General features: G+C 40.2%; 1 protein-coding gene across 1 annotated transcript in view; it reads right to left on the minus strand.

Annotated features, from left to right (window-relative positions):
• Positions 1-22508, minus strand: part of LOC137504741 (IgGFc-binding protein-like) — a 188240-nt gene that overhangs the window by 16716 nt on the left and 149016 nt on the right. The window contains exons 67-79 of the mRNA XM_068233324.1: positions 22036-22213; positions 21834-21942; positions 20478-20569; positions 19441-19617; positions 17524-17726; positions 17267-17411; positions 16332-16573; positions 15748-15912; positions 10179-10306; positions 8684-8952; positions 7840-8048; positions 6348-6492; positions 2672-2922 (exon numbers count right to left, since the gene is read on the minus strand). Coding sequence (XP_068089425.1) covers positions 2672-2922; positions 6348-6492; positions 7840-8048; positions 8684-8952; positions 10179-10306; positions 15748-15912; positions 16332-16573; positions 17267-17411; positions 17524-17726; positions 19441-19617; positions 20478-20569; positions 21834-21942; positions 22036-22213 — 2313 coding nt within the window. The remainder of the gene's footprint in view (positions 1-2671; positions 2923-6347; positions 6493-7839; positions 8049-8683; positions 8953-10178; positions 10307-15747; positions 15913-16331; positions 16574-17266; positions 17412-17523; positions 17727-19440; positions 19618-20477; positions 20570-21833; positions 21943-22035; positions 22214-22508) is intronic.

A 22508-nucleotide genomic window follows, 5' to 3' on the forward strand; every position in this document is an offset into this window, starting at 1 on the left:
TTTCTACTGACAATATTAATGGGTTAACCAGGGGAAAGTGAATACAGTGCACTGCAAATGTCACCCAATGTGCAGTCACCACAAATGTATGTTGTTTCCAATGGACAGCTGTCTTTTGGAAATAACAGGATGTACTAAATCAGGCTAGGTAACTATTAAATTAAAAAAATCCCATAGGAAGCGAATGGCATCAAAGTTTACTGATAGCATTTTTTATTTTAACCGGTTCAGCGCCGCAGTGCCGAAAATCTCTTGCATCCGAGCAACGTTCACCTCCCATTCATTCGCCTATAACTTTATTGCTACTTATCACAATGAATTGAGCTATATCTTGTTTTTTCTGCCACTAATTAGGCTTTCTTTGGGTAGTACATATTGCTAAGAATTATTTTTTTCTAAATCCATTTTAACAGGAAGATTGAGAAAGAAATGAAAAAAAATCATTATTTCTCAGTTTTTGGCCATTATAGTTTGAAATTAATATACGCTACCGTAATTAAAACTCATGTATTTTATCTGCCCATCTGTCCCGGTTATTACACCATTTAAACGATGTCCCTATCACAATTTATGGTGCCGATATTTCATTTAGAAATAAAGGTGCATTTTTTCAATTTGCGTCCATCACTATTTATAAGCTTATAATTTTAAATAATATAATAACATACTTTCTTGACATGCATATTTAAAAAGTTCAGACCCTTGGGTAACTATTTATGATGGTTTTTTTTTTTTTATTGTATTTTTTTTAATTTTTTTTTTAATGAAAAGTGTATGTGGGTAATTTTTGGTGTGGGAGGGAAATTGCTAATTTTAAATGTAAGATAATGTAATTCTTTAATTAAAACTGTGTGTGGGTGTAGTTTACTATTTGGCCACAAGATGGCCACCGTGAGAAAAGTCCTGGATGTGAACGACGTCGCATCCAGGAACTTAAATGCAGGGGAGTTGTTTCCTGGGGGGCAGAAATACCACGCTCTCTGGATAGAAAGCGTCGGTATTTCTGCGGGGAAGTTAGATCGGTGAATGGGAATTATATTCCCATTCACTGATTGGGGGGCTAGCAGAAGGTGCGCGCGCGGGCGCGCGCCCAATCGCGCGCACCACGCAGGGAAAGTAGCAGTGCCTTTCTGGACGAGAAAGCTCGTCCAGAAAGGCCGAACTGGTTAAATTGTGCCAGGAGGAAAATTCACTATAAGTTAATATTTTCAGGTAAAATCTATATCTATACCTGTATAAGAGAGAATCTAATATATTACACAGAAACAGTAGTATACTGTTCATCTATAAAGTACAGTTACACAATCAAACAGGCATTTGTAAAAGTTTATTCCTGGCTTCCATTCTGAAACTTTTGTTACACCTTTATAGATACTGCCTATGATCATTGATATGTTTCACAACTCAAGACTGCCTCATCAGAGGAAGAGATGGATTAAGACGTAATGGGACCCTAGGCAAAGTAGTAGATTTTGTGGACCTTGTGGTCCTTTTGGTAAGCTGAAGTGGGGAGAGGTCAGAGAAGGTGACAGATGGGTCCTTTGCTACCCACTAGGCCCAAAGCACCTGCCTAGGTTGCCAGGTGGATGATCCTGCCCTGTTCAGAGGTTAATATTTTACACAGAATACTACTTTAATTAATAATGTATGGATCAAATATATAATCCCCACCCTCTGATAGGGAAATGTGATAGGAAAGCTATAAGGTGAGCTAGCAACATCAAAGTGAGGAAGTGCAACTGCCTACCCCTTGATATACCCACTAGTGACTTAAGCCCATTTAAAAACAGGCTCTAGGTCTGTCACCGCCGCCACAGCGCGCACCCACCCGTCGCATGTGCATGCCCGCCCCCTGGCCCCGTCGTCCTCCGCCTTCCCTGTGTCATCTTCCCAGCTCTGCACTGTGCGTCCCTGTTACCCTAGCAACCACAGGGACAGCGCAGAGCGAGCTGGCTGAACTGTGCACACATGCGCAGTTCTGTCTTTACACAAACACAGGGACAAATGATAACGCAGGGACAGTTAGGGATTATTATATAGGATAGGACCCTTTTACACTTAATCAGTTGCTCTCAGTTATAACTGAAATAAAACTGATTTTCAAAGTTATGTGCATGCTTTCCTATGGCACAGTTCCCACTATATGCATTTCATTTGAAATCCTCTTCACATTGCACTGCTATGGAAAAACACGTACTAACGCATACTAATGAACACTAATACATACCAACGCATTAAGTGTAAAAGGGACCTTGGGGTTGATTTTGATGTTTCCATGCACCTATAGTGGAGCTCCTCTTGTACTCACATTCTTAATGTTCCTAACGTTCATGTAAAATTGTCACAGACATCTTGCCCCTTTTACTTGTTGTGGAAATATGTGGCCATTGGCTTTTAGACTGTCATGTCTTATGTAGTGATGTTCTCTTTTTTATACATGTTTTTGACTAAAATCCACATTTTTTGTACCTCCATGCACACTAGGGCCAATTCTCTTTTTTATTGCAATAGTATTATTATTGTTGGCATGGTGCATGGAAGTATGTGTCATTATAGATTGAATAATTAATTATGGTTAGATATTTTTCCCATTTGCCTGCCACCTTTATACTGAGGTATGTATTTGTATTATCTTGAAGCACTTTTCATCAGTTACCATGCCATAACTTACCACTAAAACCTTGTTTTGCCTGAATGATATGACTTGATCGTAAACTTCAATACGGAGTTCTCTCAGTAAGCTAAATTTACTGAATAGGAACATGGGCTCATTTTTGCCTTCGATAGAAAATGGTTCCATATATTCAAATAATGAAGAAGAGCTCCGTGCCACTATGTAAGTGCTCTTGCCTTGGAAATGATGATTCAGACCATCAAAGGTTCGATAATGTGGATCACCTGCGATGGTGCACACAGCGAAACCTAAAGGGAACACACAGAAAAATCTATAAGAAAATCTTCAACTAAACAGTCTCCTATTAAACAACATAATTGGCCAGTGTGCCCCCCAAGACATAATCAGGCAGCATTTTCCCATAAGTTATTTATGTTCCATGGTGCTCGTAAAGAAGACACCATGCTAACCTTCACTCATGTATGGTAACCTCGAGCCTCACCATTTGCAGCAGCAGGAAGCAATGACTTTCTGTGAACTGAGCCTGGATTATGACAGGGGTCGGTGATGAAGTGTAACTCATATTACTGTCCATGTAGCACCTGTGCCTCTCAAAGCAGGATCATTGTTGCGAACACACATGATAGTAGCAGTGGGGCTGGAGTACCGTGGAGGGACCATGTTGGGTACCCTGACAAGTTCTCTGCAACCCCCAAATAAAACATCATAGTGTCACTAAAGCTACCAAGATGTCTCTCCAATAACGTGGAGTAACTGTGGCTGTTTTATATATATATATATATATATATATATATATATATATATATATATATATATATATAGTATATATATATATATATATATATATATATATATATATATATATATATATAAACTTTTTTGAAATTACACTGCTCGTGTCTGAATTCTGGAGGCAAGTCCACCACCATATACGATTTTAAACGTATTTTAAATGTTTTTATTCTTATTGGTGCCTCTTTACCATCAATCTCAATATCTCCCGTAGCAGAGATATTGACAAGTAACACATAAAAATCATAATGGAAGGGTGAAGAAAAAAGAAAGAGTTTTTGCTGGCACTATCTGTCCATTACATGTACGGAGGAATGTGGGTGGTTACAATTAATTGGCAGCAAGCTGATTCCCCTACAGCATGTCAGCATACACAGGATCATGCATTCAGTGTTCAACTAGACGTTGCAAAAAGAAGCAACATATACAGCACTGCTGACTAGGCCTCCATTCAGTGCCCAGCACCCACTGCACCACCTTGCCCCACAGATGTAAGGTAGGATTAAAGAACACCAATTTGTATTTCAGCTGGTAGGACTTAAAGGGAACCAGAGATGAAGCACCCTTGTGTATTTTACCATATATATCAGTAAGAACATTAGAGAAAACACTTACCATGCTCTCTGTTTCATCCTCACTGCTAAAAGTGTCTGTTATCAGTTGTGATAAGAATCCCGGACTGAGCATTCAGTCTGGCTTTGCAGGGAATAATTATAGCTGAGTCATTATAGCAGAGCCACAAGGGGGCAGGCTTGGGCTTGAAAAGACACCAGAGAAGACAGACGCAGCTATAATCTTTCCGTAGCAAAGCTAGACTGAGTGCACAGTCGGGGAGTCGGTGATAACAGTCAGATTAAACAGAGAACAATGAAACAAAGAGCAGAGTAGGTGTTTACTGTCATGTTCCCACTGATTTATAAGGTAAAATACTAGAGGGTTCTTCATCTCTGGTTCTCTTTAAGTATGCCGTTTGCGTCATCCTGCCACATGATATGTCACATGTGATTGATTGAATAAAACCAAGCCATAGTCAGAAGTGCCAGATAGGTTACTTATTTTTACAATGTCTAATAAAAATCATGATGCATGTGAAATGTATGTAAGTATACTTTAGGCGCTGACATTTTGCTTTCCTCACTTTGCCATAATGATTGTCCAGGTGCCAAAATTATTTTTAGTTTTAAACATAGTTGTAATTGTTACCCTTTACTCTATGTCTGTGTGCACCGGATTGCTGTTTTGTATTAGCCATTGAATAAGGGATCATATATTCAGGGATTCCGGGTTCAGGGAGATACCAATAATTATAAATGTAACTTCACACAGGAGTCTGAAGATGCTTTTACTATAATTTGAAAGTCAACTCTTTTAACCTTTTAAAGTAAGCCAATAAACGGAATCATACTGAGGTAAATCTGTGTCTGTGTGCCTTAAAGAGAATCTGTATTGTTAAAATCGCACAAAAGTAAACATACCAGTGCGTTAGGGGACATCTCCTATTACCCTCTGTCACAATTTTGCCGCTCCTCGCCGCATTAAAAGAGGTTAAAAACAGTTTTAAAAAGTTTGTTTATAAACAAACAAAATGGCCACCAAAACAGGAAGTAGGTTGATGTACAGTATGTCCACACATAGAAAAATACATCCATACACAATCAGGCTGTATACATCCTTCCTTTTGAATCTCAAGAGATCATTTGTGTGTTTCTTTCCCCCTGCAGTTCTCATGCACTGAAGTTTCAGGCTGCTCTTTTCTTCCTGCAAACAGCTTTGCCCTTGTTTGTAATTCCTCAGTATGTAAAAGCCCAGCCAGCTCAGAGGACGATTTATCCAGCTTGTAAAAGATAAGAGAGAATAGAGAAGCTGCTCTAATCTAAATAATACACAGGCAGTGTGCATAGAGGGGCCTGGAAAGGGGAGTTCATATCAGAACCACAACACTGAAGAACTTGGCAGCCTTCCAGACACAGGCCGACAAGTCTGACAGGGGAAAGATACATTGATTTATTACAGAGACTGTCATAGTAGAAAGTGCTGCAGTAAGCCAGAACAGATTAGAATAGCTTTTGGAACTTGTAGGATGATAAAAAACAGGATGCAATTTTTGTTACAGAGTCTCTTTAACATGGCTAACGTACAGTGGTGTTGCTAAGGTTCTTGTGACCCCAAGCGGCACAAAATTTGTGCACACCCCCCCCCCCCCAACACACACACCGAATGTGCCTCTGCGGAGCACAGGACAGCCCAACTTGAGGTTCCTGCAGATACTGAGGCCCCAAGCTGTTGCGTTGGTTGTTTGTCTCCTTGCAGTGCCCTATGGCAAAATACACTACTTTTGCAAAAGTAATTTCCTCACATACATAAAATGTCCTCACATGCTGTAAAATATGTACATTTTTATGATAATGTAATGCTACTAATGTATAGTAGAACCATTCAACTTTAATTTGTTTGTACTATATACCTTTACTATCATGATCCTACCATTACACAAACCATCTTAATCCTGATGGGGAGTTGAAAGTATCAGTGCAATGTGGTGAATCATTGGCAAAAAAAAAATCCTTCTTCGTCTTAGGGCTCTTTCACACGAGGACTTTGATGGAACCCCATTAGGATGTGGTAAGAAAGGTGATATGAATGTCTATTGACTTTCATATTACCTTTCCCATTAGACAAAGCATTCCAGAGCATTACTTTGTAACGCATCTGGGAGTTTTTAATCGTCCGGAACAAGCGTTTCCCGTCAGGTGAATTAGAACTAGAACTGCACAAAATCGGGTTCATGCACGCTTAATGTCAAAGAGACCTAAGTTTAGCATAATTTTTATACACGGGCACTGTAAGAAAGAAGTTTTATACCAATAAGAACAGCAATATCACAATACCTGCTCCCATCCTTTCCAATGCATACACTCACCTGTTGGTCTGCAGTTGTATTTTCCATTCTTGTTCACAGTACACACGCCATTGTGAGGGCAGCCAAATGGTTTGCAAGTAATTACATTGCCCTTCTTACACTGACATTTGTGTGTACAGTGAGGTGTGACCCAGGTTTCATCAATCTAAAAACAAAAAACACAGAAAGTGTTTTTTAAATTAAACATTGCCAAAGGTAGCTTGCTGACTGTTGTAGATACTGTATCTAGACTATCACTGCTGAACTGAATGGTACTTCAGACCTCACAAGAGATGAGGTCCCTCCAGGTCCAAAGGGCCCTACTCTACCCACACCAGTCAACAAAGCAAGCAAACAAACATTTCATGATCTTAACCAATTTTTCCACTGATACAGTATATCTAAGTCCTCTGTGACTTCATCTGTGCACAGCTGCACATGATCGGGTGCACTCTTTTGTGCACCCCCGACACTTTCAGCTGCATTACTAATTGGTGAAAGGGAACATGTTCCCTTATAGCCAATTAGAGACCTCCCCATGGATGAACAATCACTGCAGTAGCCAACTTGTTCATCTCTCCCCCTCCATTCCCAACTGCCACTGCAAGGAGCCTGTAGGAGGTTCCTACACTCATTCACCGCTCTGCACTAAGCCCCATGATGCCGAATATCTGGGTCACTGCTTGATGATGTCAAGTGCAGAGCGTTGAGTGGAGGCTCAGGCTGCAGGATGATCACAGAAAACTGGCAAGGTGAGACAGGCTCCTTGCAGGGGAGTTTTTTTTAAGTGACCTGGGCATTGAGGGGGCTGTGTGGTTGGGGGACACATCTGGCTATCCATCCTGGGGGGTGAAGGGACATCTGGGAGGTGAAACGTCACTGGGGAACATCTGCTGAACTGGGGAAGTGTAACAATAGGGGCACATCTTGAGGTTTATTGAAGGGAAAACCTAATACTGGGGGCACATGTGACAATAATTGAGGGGGGGAGGAAGAAATCCTGGGGGCAAATCGGGTTATAATGGGAAAGCGCTAATACTGGGGACACATCTGGCTATACTGGGGGGGCGATACTGGGGTTACATCTGTATCTATAGTGGGGGGGGGGGGCGCAATACTGGTGGCATGGTTTTTATCTACTGTGGCACATTTATTTTTAAACTGGAATTGGAAAAAACTGAGAAATAATACATTTTCTCAATTTTATCCTCTTTTTACCATTAAAATGCATAGAAAACCACATTTTTCGTGGGACAATATATCCCCCCAATGAAAGTCTAGTTTGTCTTAAAAAAACGATATATAGATCATTTTCATCATTTTTGTTGTGAGTAGGGATACAGTTATTGCTGATTAATCAGGGACATAACTAAAATGTCAAAACTGCTCTGTTCCATAAGTGGAAAACAAAGTCTGGATGCAAAGTGGTTAAACTGGAAATTGTCCCTGTGTTTTTTAAGGTACAGTTCTTCTGTGTCAACAAAACCATGGTCTTATTAACAGCACAACTTACATTATAATAGTTATCATTGAAATCAGTACAACCACAAGAACCAAGTGGAACGCATTGGTCACCGCTAAGCACATATCCATCATCACAGGCACAGCCTTCCATACAAGCAGATGGTTTATCACAGATATCAGGAGCATAGATGTTGTTGCAAGTAGATGGGCAGAGTGATGCACAGTCTGTGTAGTGGCTGTTTGTGGGACATGTCAAAGCTGTAATAGAAATTAGGTAATAAAATGGCATTATTTCTAGTTAACATTACATCAATAAATATGTAAAACACCATCTCTCAAGGGTCTCAATCCATGTTAGTATATCTTTATCAGTGAAGGTAAGTGAAAAGGGAAAAGTTGAAAGAAAAGTGAGAGAGACAAAAAAGCATGTGTGAAAACTAGAAATTTTATTTTAATTGAATGAAATCTGCAGTAAATTAATTACTTTGAATGCAATAGAATGGTTGTTTTAGATTCTTCATTTTAGCATTAGTTGCACTAGCTGAAATCTATCTGTGTAAGCCAACAGTTGAGTTAAACTGGCCACAGACAACAAAATCTTGGTTGTGCAATCTTATCAAAACAATTTTTTCAAAGTATTTTTAATTTGCTGGCCCTTATACTACATAGATTTGGTAAATTTGTACAATCAAGATATGTTTAATGGTCATTTCAGTTTCTAAAAGAAATTAAACTGTTTTACTCCCAATGATATTCCCAGTTAATTTCTGAATAATAAACATGATTGAAATTATGTTTTTAAAATATGCTTGCATCTAAACATAAAATGGTGAAATTTGTTCTGATTAACAAAGCACAAAACAGCCACAGCCATAAAAGGATGATATACTTACGACAGAATGATGTGGTCCTCCATGTAATTTGTACTCCTTGTGTTCTGCAGGCATCTACATAGGCTTGGAAGATATTACACATAGTGGAGATCATGCCATTATACATGCACATGTCATACACACAAGATGTAATAAACGGCTCTGGGTCAACTAATTGATGGCAAGGTCTGAATGTGTCTGATTGAAGTGCACTACACTGATTGTCTATGGTTGGTCTTAGAGCTGCAGTGCATTGTGGGCTGGTGTCCACTCTGTTATCATCCAAGCACCTGAGGAAAAATAAAGTGTAGTGTTATTCAAGGATCACCAAGTCTTCCCAGCATAGTTAAAGTCAATCTATTGGTATTTAAATAAGAACATAAATAGGGCCAAAATGTAATACTTATTGTCATTTACACACAAACTTTTTTTTAGTTTTCCTGCTCTTGGTTTCAAAGTCTCCTTTTACCTCATCCTCCAGTGCTTATCTACCCCACAGCTACCAGTCATGACAATGTTTAGTGGATTCAGGTCTTGTCAATGTAAATTGCCCATTATGTAAAGTGTGGGGACACAGTATGGTGACCTAAATGGGAACAAAAGATTTAGGGTCTCCACTGCCTTTTGTGATATTTCTGAGGGACCTGCTGAAAAAAAGTAGAAGATAACTGGGAAATATAGAGAGCCTTCCTGGGGAGGGAAATATATGATTTTCTATCACTAGACCCATTTTTATAGGGCCGCTCAGAATTCAGCTTTAAAGGAAATCTTATACAGTACAAAGAGAAATATGAAGAATGCTAATTGATTGATAAAACTGGTTAGTTCTACTGTCAACTAACTAAACTTTTGTATTTAATGTTTGGCTGTCATGCTGACTACACTACTGCTACAAATAAGCTGCCAGTGAAGGCATTTGTTTACATAAAGAACTTGATTTCAGTCTTCATATTTTAGAAGTCACCTGGCAAGAAATTTCAGTGGATTCCACCAAACAATGTGGGAAAAAAAGTTGTACATGCAAATTAAAGGGAAGAAGCGAGCAGAAAAAAAAATAAGTTCTATTTACCTGGGGCTTCCTCCAGCCCCTGGCAGCCTATCTTTTCCTCGCTGCAGCTCCGGTGTCCGTCGATTCCCTCTGTTGCAGATGCCGACCCTCGCCACTCGTTATTGAGCTCACTTGGTCTGGAGCATTCTGCACAGGTGCAGAATAACTGCTCCTACACAGAATGCTCCAGAGCGCGTGAGCAAGGTCACGAGTGGCGCATCCACGCGCTCGCGCAGGCGCAGTAGATGCCAACCTGGCGAGGTCAGCATTTGCAATGGAGGGAATTGGCGTGTTTGCGGCGAGGGACAGATCGGCTACCAGGGACTGTAAAAAGCCCCAGGGAAATAGATGTTATTTTTTTTTCTGCTCGCACCTTCCCTTTAAGTAAATAAAAGGGTAATTTTGCTTATTATTCTGGTTATTAAATTTACAGAAGCAATTATATAAACATTTATGAACAGCATTTACGTTGGGTCACTGTCTTCTTCTGACTTCCAGCTGTTTCCAAATTCAACCACATTTGCTGCCTGAAGTGAATTTGGCATGAGATATTCATCTTCCTTTAAGTCATTGAAGTTGCCGCACATACCACAAACCTGTATGAAATAAATAAACAGCAGTTAGTGATGATTTTACATAATTGGAAGAGTACCGTAATTTGTATCATCAATTGCTGACAGTTGTAATAACTGGGAATGGGACTGTTGTGATTAGAAATAAACAATACACAATGGTCCTTATCCTATTAACGTTTCTCCTGAGTTTTCTCCAATTAGATAACTTTTCATCTTATAAAAAAATTACATTTTTAAGTACTTAGCTTTTAAAAAAGTACTTAATGGTAGGTTAAAATGCAATATCAAACTCGTTTTGAGTAATTTCTTGCTTGGTAAGAGCTGAAAAAGTATTTTATTGATAAGGTTGAAAACATGTACTAGAAAACTCAGGAGAAATGTTAATAGGATATGGCTCATGTGCTTTAAAGAGTAACTGTCAGGCTGCAAAAGCTAATTTAAACCTCTATTCTCCTGTGTTAAACAGTTTAGAAGGAAGCCAAAAAGGCAATACTGAAGTTAAAAATCTCTCTTACTATGATGTGTGCTGAACAGCAAGGCTGGTTATTCCCAAGCTCTAAAGGAGGCCTGCAGGACGCATAACAGATACTGCAAAGCATTCTGGGGCTGCATCTTCTCCCCACTGCAGTACCTTGGGTCATCCCCTTCATTTCCCTATCACGCCCTAAGGCTGCTTTCTCAGTCAGAAGTTACAGGCTCATGTTACAGCAGCTTGTAACAGCAGCCAGCACTGAAAAATCACAGGGCACATGTTCCGTTAGAGTATACTGCATGAGTCCGCTATTGTTCCTAGCCACATGGCTAATTAATATTCACTGCACAGTAGTGTTGTCCATTAGGATCTTTTTTGTGAGTCGAATCATCAGGAAGCAGGGAGGATATGACATCACAATTGGCTTCATAGGAGACAGACAAACATGGAACCTGCCATGAGCTGTCAGGAGCATCATTCTCTGCAAATACTATATAAAAATTCTGTGAAATACAAACGTGGACAGTGAAATGCATATGTAATGTAAGTACAGCCAATATTTAGCTACTGATATATGTGTTTTTTTTTTCTCTGAGACCCTATACCTAACAGCTCCTCTTTAAGGAATGTACCATGATTTTCTTTTTGTTTTTAATTTATCTTTGTTTTGCTATTATTGCCATTTTGTAATGATCCGCTCAGCTGCCTGCGCAGGCAGGCAGCTTTTTGACCACTGTTCAGGTCTGCATTTTGCAGGTCTCTGGAAAAGAGACCTTTTGTCAGTTTTGCAGCTTGCTGCTGCTGAGGAATTTGCATACGTTTGTCATGCAGATTGCCTAGCCACACATCCTTGAGAAAACTGGCACATTCATGCTGATCACAATCTGCAGGAACATCCGAGAAACAGGCATTAGATCGCATAGATTCAAACTGCACACAGTCAGGAGAGAATCTTTTAGGATTCACACAGGAATCAACCACAGTGGTACACCCATCCATTTCAGATCGTACAATGTCAAGACTCACATGCTTTACCCCAAGGCAGGAACAATCATCCGACAACGATGTCTCTTTATTGGAATCAATTGATTGGTGTGTGTGCAATTCATCCAAAATCGTCTGCCACACACACATCACTGGATCCACAAAACATTTGTCACACTTATCAGAATCTATCAAAGTGTACACGGAATTTATACAAGCGTTTAGCGTCTCTGCGCTTTCTGTGATATAGAAATCGCAAACCGCTTTCCAATCCATCTCGAATTCCTCAACCAAAGCTCCAATATCCCAGGGAGCAAATGGGGGCTCAAACAACCTGGTATCTAAGTAGCTCTCATACGGGTTGGGGTCAGGTACATGCATAGACAGGGCATGAGAGTAGCAAAGGCACAGCAATCATACAATGAGAAGATAAGGAAAATAACAAACGCTAACTAAAAGCGAACACCGCACTCATTCGCAACAGCAAACGCGTTTACAGCGTGGTCTCCGCGTGTTAAGCACAACAGAGACAAGCATGCCTAACTAACCACCGACAGACAAACATGATACAGAGGACGCGAGCGCTTGCTTAACGGTTACCTCACCGAGCCTCCAGCAAGCGTTCGAATCAGACAAGACAGATACACGAAAACAGGAATAAGTGAGAGATATGATCCACTGCTCTTTCCGCCAGAGCGAGTGCGATCCAAGTAAGGCAACAGCATTAGCAGGATCCACTGCTCTTTCCGCCAGAGCTAGTGTGATCCAAGTATAGCAAGAGAGCTTAGCAGGATCCACTGCTCTTTCCGCCAGAGCGAGTGTGATCCAAGTATAGAAACAGAGCGAGCTGGATCCACTGCTCTTTCCACCAGAGCAAGTGCGATCCAAGTACAAACCTTTATGACCAGCAAAGTACTGTGGAATCACATAGTATTTATAGAGCAAGCCTACAAAGGATGTGGCTAGGCAATTTGCATGACAAACGTATGCAAATTCCTCAGCAGCAGCAAGCTGCAAAACTGACAAAAGGTCTCTTTTCCAGAGACCTGCAGAATGCAGACCTGAACAGTGGTCAAAAAGCTGCCTGCCTGCGCAGGCAGCTGAGCGGATCATTACACATTTACAGATTTTATAACAATTTATTTAAGCAAAAGGGGAGTGTTATAAATGTTTCATTTGTAATACTTCATATTTTCCTAATAAAACTAAACATGTATATAAACAAAGCGGTATAGTAGGTGCTCATTGGACACGTGTAAAAGGGTCAAAGAAAAATTCTTGCATGCAAATAAAGTCACAAACCTTAGATAAGGCAAATAAGCTTTATTGTACATGTTAGATATTAATGACTGTAACTGTGTAAATTTGCAATTGCTAAAAATCCTGACTGCGGATTTATTAAACAAAATGTGTGTCATAGACACACATGCGCCTATTACAGCAGTTCAGAAATTCACAATGTTGTTCTCGGCCATCATTGTACAACTCACTTTAATGGCTACAGTGATCGCTGAAGCACCCTTGCCCCATATTTAAGTTAAATGGCTCTTCCACATTTCTGTTTAGGAGAAGTTGGATGTAATATTTTTAAGAGTTTCAGTATCACTTACTATGAAGCCCGAAAAACCTGCCACAGAATTGATTGCTTCTCCTCTTTGGCTTTGGACTTTATCAGTAGTGATAATGAAACAGCTAGAACACAGGCTTAAAGGACAACTGAAGTGAGAGGTATATGGAGGCTGCCATATTAATGTCATTTTAAACCATACTAGTTGCTTGGCTCTCCTGCTGATCTTCTGCCTCTATGGGCTCGTTTCCACTAGTGCGGTGTGCGTCTCGCAGACGCACGCCGGCACTGAGCGGGTGGGCGGGATCGCAGGCGAATCCCATGAGCCGTGCCATGCACGGCTATGGGATTCGCAGCCTCTGCCGCAAATTCTGCGGGGGGTTCTGGCCGAATCGCTCCTGCAAGCGATTCGGCCACGGCGCCGTTATCCCCTATGGCAGAGTTTCACCGTGCGATTCATGTGCGGGGAAACTCTGCGGAATCGCGGCGGAAACCGCGATAGTGGAAACGGGCCCTATTACTTTTAGCCTTAGACCCCGAACAAGCATGCAGCAAATCAGATGTTTCTGACATTATTGTCAGATCTGACACGATTAGCTGCATGCAGACACTACTGCAACCAAATAGACCAGCAGGGCTTCCAGGCAACTGGTTTTGCTTAATATGAAATAAATATAGCAACTTCCATATACCTCTAACTTCAGTTGTCCTTTTAAACCATACCCTAGTTAGCCTGTAAAATGGATTTGACACATCTTATTGGGCACTTTTTTATTTTATTATGATTGTTTAAGTTTAATCCTACCTTAAATTTTTCAGAGACATAGGCACTTTTTACTCTGGGGACCGGCTGCCTAAGCCCCCTTTAAGAATTAGGCTATTTTACATGCAGGGGGTGCGTATGGGGGGTCAGGGAGTCGCATCCCCACTATAGATAACTAGGGAAGGTGTCCCCTGTATTGCCAGATGTCCCCCATATTGCCAGCAGCCTTTACTCACCTCCCAGGCTCCAGCGATGAGCAGCTCTAGCCTCCTCCGCTCTGGCCGGCATCCTCGCTTGCACTGCTGTTAAGTTCCGGATTGGCGGCTTGATGACATCATCAAGCCGGGACTCAATACTTAAGGCAGAGCGAGCAGGGATGCTGGCCAGAGTGGAGGGGAGCGACAATCGCCGGGGAAATGTCAGGAAGGTGAGTGATCCTCTTCTTCCCCTCCTACTGCCGCTGCTCTAATAGTGATCACTATGATCGGCCAGCGATTGTAGTGATCAAGTGATCAGGAGCCAATTGCGATGGCTCCTGATCACTGAGGGGAGATGTCAGCTGTCATATAACAGCTTAATCTCCCCTCTCGGGTGCGCACGATCGCATCGGGAGTGGAAGCAGCAGGTAGCATATATCCTACGCTGCATCAGAGTTGGACAGCCACAAGTGCGGCGTAAGATTTACTTGTGGCGGTCCCCAAAAGGTTAATTTGAATCATAATGGAATGGATGTTTTTTTATCAGTGAAGTGAGCATGAACATCTCATGATCTCCCAGAGTGCTCTGGGGGAGAAGGCTGCATGACATTATAGCCTAGGACTAAGCTAATCATCACTGGGAAGGTAAGACTACATACCAATATGAAGTTATTGCTACAGATGAAAGCAGTCTTTCATAAAATCCCTTTACATAGTAATCACAAAGGGTTAAACATGTATATTTAATTCAACACTACATGTGTCAGGGTTTTCGCAGTTTAAGGGCCCGTTTCCACTACAGTGAATCTGCATGCGTTTTCTGCATGCAGATTCGCATAACCCATTACAGTAAATGGCCCTGTTTCCACTTGTGCGGGATTCTGTGCGGTTTGTTGTGCAGAAAAAATCTGCACGGCAGACCACTCAGAATTCTCACGCCGCACACACGCACGTGATTGGTCGGTAATGTAACTAAATAGGAAAACCGCAAGCATTTTAGTCTTGCGGTTTTCGCTTAAAATCTCCTCTTCTCTTTCACGTTTCCGCGTGAAAATCCGCATAGAAATGGCAACGAAACCACAACCGCATGCAGATTCGTTTCCGCGATTTTCCTGTCAAAATCACACCGCACAAGTGGAAACGTACTCTAATAATAATCCCCTATAAAAAAAAGTTATATCCACTGTATATGTGGATAATTACAAATGCAATATCTATGTGAAGGTATAAACGTAGTCCACTTGCTTTAACTCCCTCATTTCAGCTTTTATAATGTAATGGGTCATGGTTTTAGTGCAATGCCTCCTGCTTTATAAGAAAAAAAAAATCCACACTGCTTTGCTCTGAATAACAAAAGCAAATGTTTTATAATGCAACAAGAAGAAATTTCAAAAGCCCTGGATCAGTTCATAAATTCTAAAATAGGTTCCAACAGGTGCATCTGACTACCGATAAAAACAAAATACATCAGATACTAACCTTTCCATAGTAAGATTTAGGAAGGATTATCTCCAAGTGGTGATTCCCATCAAACTTCGCTATCATTCCAAAGTCAGTGACCACCACAGTGTACATGCCAACAGTGGCAATGGAAACGCCTGCTAGTTGTCCAGACCATGGTGTATGGATGCGTGCATCACCAACCTGATAATAAACAACAAAACAGGGGTTTCTACATACCATTGATTGAAAATATTATAGACTGTTAATAAAACTTGCTATCATCAAGGAACAAAATGATATGTGCAGTAGAAATAGTATCTGGTATTTGTTGCAGCATAAAGATCAACAATTATTTTTTGAACACTTCTAAATATGGAACTAATGCTTGAGCCTAAAGCACAACCTTGGCCTAAGCTGAGTGCTTCCTATACTGATAACTGTGCAGAAAGGTTTCTTCTTACTCTTATAGGATGGGAAGATGGTCAAACTTTGCATAAGGAATACAAATAAAACAATTACAGTAAGTTTCAACGAACAGTACTTTATCTGTGCAATTTTTGATCTATATGAATATAACCCTACTGGAAATTGGTAAATCCACATTGACTTGATTGCCTTACCAGTGTTCTCCTTTCTTTCTGCAGTGTAATACGGATGCCATATACATCAATATAGATTTCTTTGAGATATGTTGCAGAGCGTTTTCCTCGATCTTCTGTCTTCCCTTTGATGGTCACAGGGATGATGCTTCTCTTGTCACAGACATCAACCATTGTGTAAGTGCAAGTACCCATGAAATTGTGCATCACCTTATCAAAGCTATAGAAATGTGGATCTCCAGATATAATGCAAGCTCCAACACCTGCAGAAAACAATAATAGTTTATATGTTTGTATGCAAATCTCATTCTCCATTGACTTGGATTACATTAACATACAACACTATAAAATCAGTTTACAGAATAAACATTAATGATGAAAACTGGACATATGGATGAAGTTTTCTTCTCTTGAAATTGATGGAATTCAAGTACAAACTACATGACTTAAGCCCAGTAATGTACACAAGAGAATTGTGAGTCTCTAAATCAGCTCATGGAAAATGACAAAAATCTGACTAAGGTTCAAAGTCTTTTTCAATTTACTATAACTTTGTATTGACCTCTGTGGTCCACCTGGGAAGATGTCTCAGTCTTTACTAAACCTTTTGACACCAAAGACTGAAACAACCTCATAAACTGTGTCAGAAACACCAATAAAAAAGGGTGTTATTCCTTCCTCATTCTATATTATAACAAGAAATAAATTTTGAGTAGGATCTCATTACAATGGCAAACAATACAATATATAGCCTATGTAATAATATCCCTGTCATTGCATCCTCCTGTATCCTTTGTTCCTCAGTGTTGCCAGCTGGTCTCTTTATACCTTGTCCTGCGGATGCCACTAAACAAAACTATGCTTTATAATCCTGGAACATATACAGTAGATGGTCACATCACAGCATGCTGTGGTGAATAATGTACTTATGTTTTGCTTTGCATAGACATACAAACCTGAGGAGTGACAGCCCAGCACACCATCCTTCACTTGGCATTGCTCCTGTGTACCACACTGCCAGTCTTCGCATGCAATACTATTATTGCCGTTGCATGTACAGCGCTGAGTGCAGTCTTCATAGGTGAACCAACTTTCACCAAGCTGAAAGAAGAACATTCACAAGTCACTATTTTTATGATTTTAATAATCTTCCCCTCCAATCTGAAGGCTTCATTTCTAGGTAGTAGTGTGAGGCAGCTGAAAGATATTTTACCTGGTAAGAGTTGTTATGGTCATCAATACAGCCACATTCACTTTGTGGGACACATTTATCTCCACTGAGAACATAGCTGTCATTACAGAAGCATCCCTCTATGGACTGAGACTTGCATGGTGCTACTGCGGGAGAGCTGAAGCAAGTGGCAGGGCATGTGGTTCCACAGCTCTGGTAATAACTTCTTGCGGGACACGAAATAGCTGGAAGATGCAAAGTGACCAGTCAGTCATTTGTACATCAGAATCAGAGTATATCAAATTAAGAAAACATACTTGTTGGGCCTGATTTACTAAGAATCTCCTGGGCTGGAGGTGAACCTGAAAATATGACTAATTTCAGCATGCACCTATGAGAACTTTTTTTTGAATAAATGCTAGCCAGCTGGGCTTTATATAAAAAGTCATTGTTGTGGGTGCAGGTACATGTTTGCAGTAGTACAAATGATAATTCACTAGCTTTCCAGCCACCATAGCTAAGGATTGATATTGATAAGTACAGTTCACAAAACCTTACTGACAAAACCTTACTGCACTCACCAAGGTTAATTATTTAGGATCAAAAGTATGCATGCTGGAGATGTAAGGAAGAGCCACTACTGCTGCCATTGCAAACACCTCGCTAGTATTGCTACTTCTGTTGCTTCATCAGTGGTTGTGAATGAGGCTGGTCTCTGAGTTTATGAAAGCCAAAGGGAAGCGTACATAATATATGGTCAACAGTCATGAGCACGGCCTTGCTTGTGATGTAGGTATGTGTCACATTGGACTTTAAATACTTTACCTTGGTAATCACACTTTCCTTATCCTTTTTTTGGCCTAACTTAAAGAAAACCTGAACTGAAAATGTAAAGTCAAAATATGCATACACAAGTCATCCTTACCTTCCATGTAGTCTACTCCTCAGTGTCTTTCTCCTGTTCCGCATCCTATTCGTTCACTGTGATCAAGGGAATTTTCCGTCCTCCATTTTGAAAATGGCCATTACCCCATAACCACTTTCTGGTCAGCACACAGTTAAACTGTAACATCGCCCACTTGAGCCATAGGGAAACATGAATATTACCTGGTACATCAGTTTTCCTCTCAGTTATAACTGACAGCAACTGATATTTTACTGACAGCAACTGATATATTTCAGATCTGACAAAATATTGTCAGAACTGGAAGGGATTATTGTCAGAAGAAAATGGTGAGCTTCTGAGAGGAACTGATGGTGAGGTAACTATGTAATAATCATTTGAAGTTACCGCATATGTTTATTTTAAATATTTTTACTCAGTACAGGTTCTCTTTAAACATCGGTCTTCTGACTTTTGAATGATTGAGGGCCTGTACTATTGCTCTTTTTTCTATTCAAACACAGAACCGTTCCTGTGATTAGTTTGGGAAACCCCTATTCTGTTTGTGCACATGCTCTATCGTTATGTTTTAATCAATATTAAAAGGCATGCACATATTTATATTGTTCTATTGATTTGATTGTCATATAAATATATATTTTTGTAATGTATTAAGTTCTTTGATATACAGGATATTTTAATCATGTGAATTAATTACAAATACTACCTTATAACCTATTACTCTGAAGTCATGTGATTGTGGATTATGTAGGAATTCTGCAATTGTCATTTATGAGCTTTTAATTGTTTTTAAATCACTTTTTGGGATATGCCCATTAATAAATTGAATTATATTTTTACTTGTTGCATAAACGAGTGTATTGACTAATTGAGACAACAACAGTTTCTTGTCATTAACTACTGTAGTATGGATCTCAGTCTCATAATGATAATTCAGTAGGGAGTAACAGTAATTCATTCTTGCTATCTTGAAGAGCTTGCATATAAGTTGCTACATTTATAAGAGAGAAACTTTGTACTTTGTACAGAAATCTAGAGAGCAGTATAATACTTACGACAGAATGTATCTGTTCTCCATTCTATGCACACTCCAGCATCTGAGCACTGCTGGGCATAGGCCTGGACAGCATAGCAGAGGGAGGTGGATTCACCCTGAGTGAAGCACATATCCAGCACACAGTTTTCAAAGAAGATAGTCGGATTCACAAGAGCATGGCAGTCACTGAAGATTCCTGAAAGAAACCAGATTTCAATATCTGTCCATCCTGTAAAATCAAATCTAACCTATTTTGAAAAAAATCCCTCCTGAGTTAAGTGAGCTGCTTCCAGTAGATAATATTAATAATAGTAATAATAATAATAATCCGCACATTTGTATAGCACTTTTCTCCTGTGGGACTCAAAGTGCTCAAGAGCTGCAGCCACTGGGACGCGCTCAAGAGGCCACCCTTAACCAATGCCCTTAAGCAGTACTCTAAATGACCACTTTAGTGCTAAAGGCCTAAGCACACTTCACTTCACGCACACTTCACTTCACTCAGAAATGCAGGTGGCAATGCATAATACTCAAACGCATTGCACCTTTGTCATGCCTTTAGGGCATGACACAGGTCATGGGCCTGTTTCCACTATGCCTGAATCCGCACCGTGGTGTGATTCTGGATGGCATACTCTAGATTCCTGCAGCACGCACACAAATCCCTATAGCTGTGCATGGCATGACTTAGCGATTCAGGCTTTGACTTCTCAGCATTGGAAATGGCTGAATTGGAAACGGCCACGGCTCCTAATGAAAACCAGCCCTTACCCATGTCAAGAAGATTTTAGACAACTGTACAGCTAAATATTAGGATTGTTGAGTCCCTCCGGCAAGCAGCAGCGACCCCTATAAAGCTGGCCGGCTACTCCCTTCAATACGGCGTTCCCGCTGCCAGGAGCGTTCTGCGCATGCGTAGTAAGTGAAAATCGCTACTGCACATGTGCAGAGCACTGCTGATCACCGAAGAACAATCAACGTGCGTGCAGTTCGGGGCCCTATTCTATTAAAATACAGGAATATAAGCAATGGTTACAATATTAATGTATGTGTTACCTGATAAGTCAGTTATAGTACCGCAGACTGTATTCTGGCTGTATTGTTGTCTGTCACTTTCGCTGCATTCTTCTAGATTTTCACTTCCACACCTACAGAAAAGCACAATGAAGAATTAAAATACTTTACTGAGAAGATATATTATACTTTTGCTTTAATAATATAGACAGTATATAGTTACTGAATTTCTAAGTCTGTATTGTCTCTTTTAATGGTTTCCTATGACAGCACCGTCAATGTACATAAACATTAAAATCCATGAGCACAAACAGTAGCGTAGCTAGAGACTATGGGGCCCCAAAGCAACATATTTATGGGTACATCAGATCTATGCACTCTTGAGCAATGCCATCTACCCCTACTCATCGGATTTATGAGTTGACTGGGAAATTTACAATTCCATGCACTGTACACTGTGCATAGTCCACAGGCACTGATACAAAGTCAGAGGGTGGAGAAACAAAGTGAACACATCAAGAACCACCTGGGCCCCCATAACAGTTGCTATGGCTACTATGGCTATTGCTACGCCCCTGAGCACAAAGATATTGAATCCTATGAACATTTGTTTGCTAAATATCTTAAAGCGAACCACCTGTGTGAAATGAAAGCAAGAGAAGGTTAGCATTACTTCCAGCCTACAGGTAGCTAAACACTTATCGATTACACATTTAGAAATTTAGAATCCCAGAAAATGCAATCAGATTGAATCTGCCAGAAACCTATGCCACATAATGTCTGAATGATCAATATTTCGATCTATTTTGGCCCCCCAAAAAAATCAAAACGATCAATGCCAGGCAACTGGTATTGTTTAAAAGGAAATAAACATTGCAGCTCCCATATGTTTCTCTGTTTAGGTTTGCTATATAGGACACCTGAAGTGAGAAGCATATGATGGCTGCCATACAGTTTTCCTTTTAAAGAATACTAGTTACCTGGTTGTCCTGCTTTTAGACATCAGTATTGTCGGTTTAACATACCTGAAACACACATGGTGAAAATCCAGTCAAACACCTGATCTGTGTGCTTATTCATGGTCAATAGTTAAAAGTATTAGAGGCACTAGATCAGCAGGGCATTGCATTGTTTAAAAGGAAATAAAAATGGCAGCCTCCATATCCATTTCACTTCAGAGGTCCTTTAACTAAATATTCAGTTCACAGCATACCAAGTGCACAGTTGTCAATGTGACATACATCCAGCTATAGGCTGTAGACCAATAATTGTGTGATCAAGTGAATGGCCATTTGTATAGAGAAAAAAGTCATTGTGTATGCAATTACTATGTTTACGCCTAAAGAAATATAGAGATACTGTGTTACATATGGTGTAAGTCTATCATTTAACACATACGTTTCCCCATCTTGCTGAACAATCCAGCTGTCTCCAAGTTCCTTGGAATCAGAAGCGAGGCTGCCGTCTGGTTTTACAAAGTCATCAGATGAGATACCATTATAATTACCTGGAAGACAAAACAATTAATTACCAGAGATATTCAAGATTTTAGTCACCGTGGCCTTTAAGTAATAAAACTTGACAGTAGATTTTTACTTACCACACAATCCACACAACTTGTCTTTGAAGGTTGATGGCAGAGAAACGTCAACATAGTGGTTACCATCAAATCTCACTTGCAGGCCAAAGTTAGTTTCCACTATCAAGTAACTGCCACTGAGAAGCACCCTGAATCTGTTATCAGGAGCAGTTGGTAGATTTGTTCTCTTTCCATTTACCTGGAATTATATGGACATTTTATCTTTAGGAGATTTGTAATATAAATGTGTTACCTACATGCAAGATATCTACAAGTCTTCTTTGCTGAGATGACACAAATAGCTGCGATGTTCTGTTAGTCATAGGTGGCAATGACACAAACCATTTCAGAGTAACAATATTGTTAGTATGTTTTACCTTCATTATTATTTCTCGTCAGGGCTTTGTTTGCACCCCATTAATAAAGTTTAAGAACACACCAGTGATTTCAAAACAGGGATCATTTGGTAGAACTTAATCAGTCGGGCTTTCTCA

The sequence above is a fragment of the Hyperolius riggenbachi genome, chromosome 4 (genome assembly GCF_040937935.1).
Source record: "Hyperolius riggenbachi isolate aHypRig1 chromosome 4, aHypRig1.pri, whole genome shotgun sequence".
NCBI lineage: Eukaryota > Metazoa > Chordata > Amphibia > Anura > Hyperoliidae > Hyperolius > Hyperolius riggenbachi.